We start from the raw sequence: 10,000 nt of genomic DNA on the forward strand, positions 1-10,000 counted from the left end.
TATTTTATTATTATTATTATTTTTTTTTTTTTACTTTTTTATTATATATTTTTTTAAATTGTTAATATTTATTATTACTATTATTATTATTATTATTATATTGTTATCATCATCATTAATATTGTTACAACCACTACTTTTACCAATATTAACATTATTATGGGTCATCTTCCTCATTCTTCAGCACTTATTGTTTGTGGTTTCTGATTTGTGATTTTTCCTTTGGTGTTTGATTTGTGTCATGTAGTTTGTGTATCTCTTTGCATAAAAAAATACTTTTTTACATACAAAGCACATAGACAGCAGCTGATCTGTGCTTCACTAACACACACACACACACACACACACACACACACACACACACACACACACGAAACTCTCCATTCAATCTGTCACACGTCAACCTGTTGCTACGGAAACAACTCTGAGGAAATCTTCCTCTTCCTCAGTGCTCGTGTCCGGCTTTACTGCACAAATCTCTAAGCATTCTCACATCAAGGTGTCGCAGAATGACTGAAGATATCAAGACTGTATTCTTTTCTATAAATAATGTTATTTATTTGAGTTCTACATTGCAGATGCACATAGAAACATTTATAAAATTAGTGATGCACTGAAATGAGAGGCTGGAACATAAAAAACATGCATGCTTCAGCGGAAAATCAAACTGAAAATGCTTGGGAAAAGTAAATAAGTCAAATGTATTTCAATAGAGTGGAGGAACTATGACGTCACCTTGTAGGCCAATCGGCTGCTAGCATCAAACTGGTTCCCTCAATAAAATCCCCATACAAATCCCCATAAGATATTCCCATAGACTTTCCCAAGATTGAAAATAATAAGCTCTGTGTTCAAACACTGTTCATTACACTTAAACGTGCTGTTCAACCGGATAACCCTCACGTGATAATATAACTTTTATCACTTTTGAGTTGTAAATGTAAACGCAAGAACTGAAAATCTAACATCAGGCTATACATGGACTACACTGACTTCAGGGCGCTCGCCTGCTACGTCAGCACCACCCTGCTACAGACAACAATTTGAGCTCATTCATAGAGAAATGGTCCATGATAACAATTTACTCTCTCTTTATTACATTAATCTCCACGCTATATATTATAAACAAATACGTTAATATAATTGTATAGACCTACGTGATTTTTGGACGGTTTTCCTATGGGAAATACAATAGTTTTGCTTTACAGTTTTTGTAGAAGTTTTAAACTGAATGTGTTATTTGAGCAGATGTTGCTTTTCCAGTGAGCATGTGCTGTTCCCACTGAAAATCGGCTGCATTCCTAATAGAAATGTAAATAAAATGAATAAAATTGCATAAAATATAATGCATTTAAATACTAATTAAAACCACAGTAGTATATGGAGTCTTAAAACTATTTGTATATCTCATTTTCCCAATAAAAACAACTCCTTCAGTTTCGCATTTGAGTTATCCAGCTACATCTAAATGACAAGTCATCTCAGATTGACAATATATGATGTCGCTAACTGATAACAGCAGCCAGACCTGATAAATCCACCGCTCACAGGTGATTACAGATCAATAACCGCGCAGAATCCAGGCAGTGTATGTAATATATTTACTTTCTGGAGTTTTCGTGATGAATGTGTCGGCGTGGGTCGATTAGCGCGAGCCTGAGCGCAGCATGTGGCGGTGTGCGAGTGGTTTGACAGTAATTATGGTCTGTTAGTGTGTGTGCGAGGTCAGTGGACGCATCATAAATCTTCATCATCACCTCAGGAGTGTGTTCAGAGGTGTGTTTGAGGGTCTCGAGACGCTTGTTAGGGTCTCGCTTCGACATCTGCCAGCGACCGCACCTCTGACCTCATTCATAAACACTGATCTAATGAGCAAATCTCAGAGAAATAGCAGAGCAGCGTGCGCAAACACACACACACAGCAACACTGTAGAAATAGCTTGGAAACACTTCAGTGTTATACTATTGCCCATTAAAAACATTATTTCTGGAAACCACATTGCAGCACCCTAGAAACTCATAGCAATGCCTAAGAAACTGCTTACTGTTAGCCTAAAAAACACATAATAACACACTAGAAACCACATGGCAATGCTCTAAAATCACATAACAACACTCTAGAAACTGCATATCAGTGCTTTAGAAAAGCAAACCGGTGCCCCAAAACACCACAGTTACACCTTAAAAGCAACATAGCAGCACCCTGGAAACTGCATAACAATGCCTTAGAAATGGCAGACCATTGCCCTAAGAACCATATAGCTAAACACCCTAAAAACAACATAGCAATGCTTTACGTAGAAACCATATAGCAACACAGTCATAAAATAAACCTATGCTTTAAAGACTACACAGCAACAACCTAGAAACTACATAGTCTTTCAGATGAGGTGTTTAACCGAGCTCCTGACTCTCTGTGCTTAATAACCCCATGGCAATTCTGGTAAAGAGTAGCGGTGTAGCCCCGGTGTCCTGACCCCTACAGCCCTTACCCATCACAGCCTCCAAATCATCCCCATCCACTGAATTGGCTTCATCACTGTCTCTCCGCTCCACCTATAGCTGGTGTGTGGTGAAGCACAGGTGTTGTTGTCCTGTGGCTGCCGGAGCATCATCCAAGTGGAGCTGCACACTGGTGGTGTGGAGAGACCCCCTCATGATTGTGAAGCTCTTTGAGTGTATGTCCATACATGATAAATGCGCTTTATTAATACACATTACATAGCAACAAAGTAGAAAAATAAACCAATGCCTTTAAAACAACCCAGCGATACACTAGAAACCACCAAGCAGCACTTTAGATAAAACATACTATTGCTTAAAAACCCAGCAACACCCTGAACAAAACAAAAGCTACAGGCTAAGCAAACCACAGAGCTCTTTTTCCAGAAACTACACAGTAATACTCTAGAAACTGGATAGCAACACCTGAGAAAATGCATAACCCCATAGCAATGCTCTAAAATCACATAACAACACCCTAAAATGGCATATCAGTGCTTTAAAAAACAATCCAGTGCCCTAAAAACCACATAGTTACACTTTAATAAACACAAAGCAACACCCTGGAAACTGCATACAGCAATGCCTGAGAAACTGCATACTATTACGCTAAAACTACATAGCAAGTAGAGGTGTGAGCCTACCCTGGTCTCACGGTTCGGTTCGGTTAAGATTATCATGTCATCAATTTAGTTCAATTCGATATCTCGGTGCATTGACGATGCTTTCCAAACATAATTACATTTGACTTCACAGCACAAGAATTCTTGTATTAAATGTATAAATATATTCATATTCATATACTATTAGCAATACAATTTTGTCCTTTAATACAAGCAGTCAGATATGTGAACTGCACCTTTAAAAACTCAAGTACGTGCACAGAACAACACCAGCATTTACAGCAAATAAACAAATGTAAACATCCCAAACGCTTTATGAGCCCTGTCGAGCGAGTTCTCCCCTATGATTGGTCACGTGCTCAACAGAAAGGGCTGCGATTGGCTCTAATGATCTGGTGCTGTTCACTGAGGACTGATATACGGCAGCGGTGATCACAGCTGATCTATGATAGACGCGGTGGAGAAACTCACTCTGCAGACTCGCTCATGTCTGGATCCAGAAGTATTTCTGTAACAGCCGAAAGAAGAGGAAACGTTACCTCACGACAGCAGGTCATAATCCACAGAGAGAGAGAGAGAGAGAGAGAGAGAGATGGAGTTTACTTCCATTTTCTCCATTACAGTAAAATAGAGGCTTCTGCTGTAAGTGTCGGTGAAAGACTGTCCAGCAAACTCACACACAGTGAATTGTGCAGAGTTTCTGTGTTTTTAGGTGGTTGGAGGATTTTAATTACTTGCGCTCGCCTCTCTCACCATAGTAAGCTACCATAATATAGATCATATGAGATAAATGACATCAGTACACAATAACCGGTTATGATCTATTACTGAACTGATACTGAATTATCAGAGTCTGCATCGCGGTGCACCGAAGAAACTATTAATTTGGCCACCCCATATAGCAAGGTTCTAAAACAACAGAAACTGCACAGCGATGCTTTAGAAAAAACTAACCAGTGCCCTAAAAACCACAGTTACACATTAGAAAGCACATAACAACACCCTTCAAACTACACAGCAACAGAATACAAAAACCCTTACACAGCAACACCCTAGAAACCAAGTATGAATCATATAAAACAAACTATTGCGCTTAAAACTACAGCAATGCATTAGAAACCACAAAGCAATGGTCTAAAACAACATAAACACCCTAGAGACTGCATAGCAACACATTAGAAAAATAAACCAGTGGCTTAAAAACTTCACAGCAACACCCCTAGAAATGACTTTAGGTGAAGCGTACTATTGACCTTAAAAACAGCAGAGCTACACCCTAAGCAAACCATCTAGTACCATTCTAGAAACTACAGAGTAACACTCTAGAAACTGCATATGCCTGAGAAACTGCACACTATTGCCCTAAACACCACAGAGCAATGCTTCAGTTACAGCATACTTTTGCCAATAGCTGCACCCTTAGATAAAACAAACTATTGTCCTTAAAACCACATAGCATCATGCTAAATGAAAAACACTTAGCAAACCACATCGTTTTTCTTTTTCTTCTAGAAACCAGATCACAGCACCCTAGAATTTACAGTTAGGCTATTTTGATGGCCCCTATTGCACATTTTGTTGACTAAAAGTTGCATTGCTACATGCCAATGACTTCTCAGTTGAGTATTAGTAGACTATCTGCTTAATACCTGCTGATTCTGCTCCTTCAACAGACTTTTAACTGACTATAAGAAACTTTGCAAGTACATATTAACTTACACTAAGCCTAACCCCAACCGAACAGTCTACTTATAATGTAAAGAGAATTAGTTGGCATGTAGATGCAATGTAACTTAACTTAAATTCAACAAAATGTGTTAAAGGGACCATCAAAATAAAGTGGTACTGAATTTACATAGGGACACATTAGAAAAATAAAACGATGTCTTAAAAACTACACTGCAAAAACACTCTAGCAACCACTTAGATAAAGCACACTTTTGCCAATAGCTACACCTTCAGCAAACTATAGTGTACCAGTCTGGAAACCACACAACAACACCAGTTCCCCAAAAACACATACTCACTGCCTGAGTAACTGTGTACTGTTGCCCTAAAAACTACAGAGAAACCACATACATACTGTAGCAAGTCCTAGGAAAACACAAACCAGTGCCCTGGAAACCACAATGATTTAGAAAAAGCGTAATATTGCCCTAAAATTGAATTAACTACATCCTACAACCACATAGAAACACACTAGAAATTGCACAGCAATGCTTTAGAAAACCAAACCAGTGCCCTAAAACACCATACACTCTCAGAGGAAAGGTACACGGTGGTACACATAACGTTTCTTAAGGAACAGTTTTGTACCATTGTAAAAGTTGTACCTTATATGGTACAATAAAGACCTCTCATGATGCTGTTCTTTAGCTTTTATGGTCCAATTGAAATGAAGATACACAATTGTTCTCATAATAAAGGTAAATAAATGTTGGACAACTGCTTTATTACAATATCTATGAAAATACATTTTCATTATTAATATCCACACCAAAATCCTGCAAATGCAAAGTGTTCATGCAGACATTTTACTATTGTACAACTGATCAGACATTGTGCATATCTCCTTACAATACCTTTGCATGATTCTATTTCTATTTTAAAATAAATGAATTAAATTAACTTTGATTATAAAGGTGTTGTGTGAAAACTGGAGAATAAATGTATTAATTGTATAAAATCTCTTTTAAATGAATAAAATAGATCTTTTGATTGATGTTAACGTATTTTAATTCTTTATTGTGAATGGAAAAGCTTCATTTACACAGAAAGAAACTATTTAAAACAGTTTAATAATGTATGTGATGTTTTACACTTACTGAAATAAATGGACCCATTTTGGATGAAGTAAAAAGCCTTTCAATAGTTCTTGATGGAACACATTGGACTCTGTTAAGGTACAGTGTCTTGTCACTGTAGTGGTCCTTCATGAATCACATTTGTACCTTTGATGAAGGAACAATATTGTATCTGCAGGTTTTAAAAACCAAAGGGACATTTTGGTTTCTCATGGTACAAATCCTGTCCTTAAAGGAACAACTGCAGTGGTACAGCTTAGTTTCTTTGTCTTAAGGTACACTTCTGTCCCATAAAAGGTGCTGCCCCAGTGACAATGGTGTACAACATTGCACCAGTTTCTTCTGAGAGTGTAGAGACCACTCTGCAGTGCCTGAAATACTACATACTATTAGGGCTGCAAGATTAATTGAAAAAAGAATCTTAATCCAGCTTTTCTTACGTTTCAGCCAATTATATTTTCTAGGTCAGGAGAGAAGTGTAAAGACGGTTGCATAAGTCTTCACGCTGTTTTTTTATACAATGCTCAGCAAGATAGACAGCTTTAAATGGTGTTAAAAATGTAATACGCAAGCTGATGCACTGTGTGTTTACTACCGAGAGGACATGCGCATGCATGCCAATGATGTCTACTTTAGATTAGATTAGATTCAACTTTATTGTTATTACACATGTACAGGTACAAGGCAACGAAATGCAAGACAGAAGTGAACAGAACCTGCACAGGCTGTGAATAACAGCTAATAGAGTTGTAAATAGTGTTCAGTTGTGTTTCAAACTTAACTCAAAGTGACGGCGGCCATGACAGCAGCGCACTCGACAGTGAAAGTGAAACCGCCGCACACATCATTTAAATGATCATATTGCATGTTAGAGCTATGATCACGACAGTATTTAATATGTTTTATCTTTCATAGCGAACACAGAGAATAAATGTTTAACAGTGTCAGTGTAACTACTCTAGCCTATATCATGTTGAAGATAATGCAGGAGGGAATCTGATGATGACAAATGTCTGATTTCACCAGTGAATAAAGTGGTCTAATAGTGTTGTCAATGACCAGCATATGCCTCAAACACAATAAATCAACTTCACTATTAGGAATAAATATATTCTGATGTCGTCACTTAAGTGTGAATTAACAACCAGGACAAACTTAAAGTCATTCCAAGTCCATAAAATATACAGCATTTAACCCAGCAGTAGAGCTACACACAATAAACAATAATAATAGCCTCCTCATGGTAACCTTCATATTACATCTATAGTATTGTCAGACAATCCTGATCTTGAGTTTAAGGCAAAACAAAATCAGGATTCTCATTTAACCAGAATCATGCAGCTCTACACACTATTGCCCTAAAAACCACAGCAGCACCCTAGAAACTACATAGCAGTGCCTGAGGAACCTTATAGCAACACTGGGGAAACGAACGACCCCATAGACAATTATGCACTGAATACCTTGAGCTTTTTTATATATATATATATATATATATATATATATATATATATATATATATATATATATATATATATATATATAGAAAGCAAGCTGTAAGTGTGCGTGTGTGTGTGTGTGTGTGTGTGTGTGTATGTGTGTGGGTAAATCTAAAGCAGTTCAAACTCACTCATACTCTCTCTCTCTCTCTCTCTCCTGTAGTTGAGCATCCGGATAAGATGGCCAATGATCAAGGTAAGCTGATTCTCCTTCGTCATCTTTAATAATAATAAATGTTATTTATATAGCGCCTTACCTAAGCTCAAGGACACTTTACAAAGAATGTAACAAAAAGAGATGGTACGAACAGACATTGAAGGAAACCGTAAACAACTAGAGACAACACTAGGTTCACAAACATACAGGAGGACGTCCAATATAACAAACTGGGAATACAAAAACAAGAGCTGAGAGGTGGATCAAGCAAAGTGATCAGATTATCAACTCAGACGTGAAGCATTCAGAAAACAAGTGAGTTTAAAGATTTGAATTCTGAGATGTTATTAACAGAATGGAGTGAGCATGGTAGAGAGTTCCAGAGTTTGGGTGCAATAACACTAGCTGAGGGACAGCAAGAAGGCCAGAGTCAGAGGAGCGTAATGAGCGAGTAGGGGTGTAGGGGACGGGCATGTTGCAAAGATAAGAGGGAGCTAGGCCATTTAAAGATCTAAATGCAAGAGGAGAATTTTGAATTTGATGCAGTATTTAACTGGGAGATTGGGGTTATATGAGCAGAACGTTTGGTATGAATAGTCTAGCTGCAGAGTTTTGAATACACTGTAATCTGGAGATGAGGCTGGCAGGCAGGCCAATGATTACAGGGCATTAAAGCAGTCAATGATTACGTTTACATGGACATCAGTAATCAAATTATTTACCTTAATCTAATTAAGATAATAATAGGATTAAGGTGTTTACATGAGCTGCTTTTTGAATGTTCCTTTCATCATCCCGTTTTACATGTTGTAGCACATAATTCCCTTAATGTCATCGCGTCACCACAGTATCCACATTTACTCAGGAGTTTCATGTAATTTCGGGTGTTTCATTATTAATTTGTCAACTATAACTGCAGTTTGGCACTTTCACTTTCATTCGGGAACATTTCATGCATGCTCCCGTGGTAAATGAGATGTTGGATGCAACTAGGAACTGCTGGAAGAGTGTAGTTTTAATGGAAGTTCATACCACATGCTGAATGGAAGTGGTCTTCACTGACTCGCTAGGTGCAGAGTGTCAAACAGCTGTGTGTGTGTGTGTGTGTGTACTATCCTGTCTCAAAACAAAGTCCTACATGCCGGTAATAGTTTGATTGCGTTGTTTACATGTCTGTGCTGCACTTCAATAATGCCACTAAAATCAGCATACCCCACACTGAATTGAATTGAATTTTATTTGACAGATTTTAGACAAGCTGAACAAAAATACAAGTATCCCATCCATTGTGAAATAAAAACTGTCGAGGATAAAAACACAATAAAGCCCTGGGCTTGTTTCCATTGCGGTCCTCGATGTCCACATGTCTTAATTCCATTTCTGTTTAGTTCAATCATGATCTGAATCGGATTAAATTAATCTAAAATCTCTGTTTACATGTTAGACTCTTAATCAGAGTATTGTCTTAATCACATTAAAATCGATTATTGGTGTCCATGTAAACATACTCAATGCGTGATGAGACAAATGCATGGACGAGAGTCTCAGCATCCTTGCTACTGATGAAGGGACGCAGTTGGGCAATGCAATGTAGATGAAAGATTTAATAGCAGATTTAATGTTTTAGATGTTAATGTAATTTAATGTGAGACTGAAAGGAGAGTGTGGAGTTGCAGATTACACCTACATTTTAGACAGAAGTAGATGTTTTAATGTGAGAGCCGGCAATCTCACAGGAGAAACTGGTCGAAATGTTGCTGGTAAGTGCAATAAAAATTGTCTCAGTTTTGTCCATAATGAGTTTAAAAGAAGAAGGTTGCTGGTTCAGTCGGTCGCTGGGTCAGTCGGTGTTTCTGTGTGGAGTTTGCATGTTCTCCCTGCGTTCGCGTGGGTTTCCTCCAGGTGCTCTGGTTTCCCCCACAAGTCCAAAGACAAGCGGTACAGGTGAATTGGGTAGGCTAAATTGTCCATAGTGTACAGTTGAAGTCAGTATTATTAGCCCCTCTTTGTTTTGTTTTTTGTTTTTTAAATATTTCCCAAATGATGTTGAACAGATTCAGGAAATGTTCACAGTATGTCTGATAATATTTGTTCTTCTGGAGAAAGTCTTATTTGTTTTATTTCAGCTAGAATAAAAGCAGTTTTTAATAGTTTTAAACACCATTTCAGGTCAATATTATTAGCCTCTTTAAGCTGTATATTTTTTCAATAATCTACAGAATAAACCATCGTTATACAATAACTTGCCTAATTACCCTAACCTGCCTAGTTAACCTAATTAACCTAGTTAAAGCCTTTAAATGTCACTGTAAGCTGTATAGAAGTGTCTTGAGGAATATGAAGAGTTCAGATGCAAAAGCCGCTAAACGCCACTTCTGCCAAAAATGAGATAATGACATTGACACTCTAAACTCT

The 10,000-nt window shown here is 37.6% G+C and overlaps 1 protein-coding gene across 1 annotated transcript in view; it reads left to right on the plus strand.

Moving 5' to 3' along the window:
* dcc (DCC netrin 1 receptor) overlaps positions 1–10,000 on the plus strand; it is a 168,090-nt gene that overhangs the window by 114,262 nt on the left and 43,828 nt on the right. The window contains exon 18 of the mRNA XM_056458908.1: positions 7,592–7,624. Coding sequence (XP_056314883.1) covers positions 7,592–7,624 — 33 coding nt within the window. The remainder of the gene's footprint in view (positions 1–7,591; positions 7,625–10,000) is intronic.

Source organism: Danio aesculapii, chromosome 5, assembly GCF_903798145.1.
Source record: "Danio aesculapii chromosome 5, fDanAes4.1, whole genome shotgun sequence".
Lineage (NCBI taxonomy): Eukaryota > Metazoa > Chordata > Actinopteri > Cypriniformes > Danionidae > Danio > Danio aesculapii.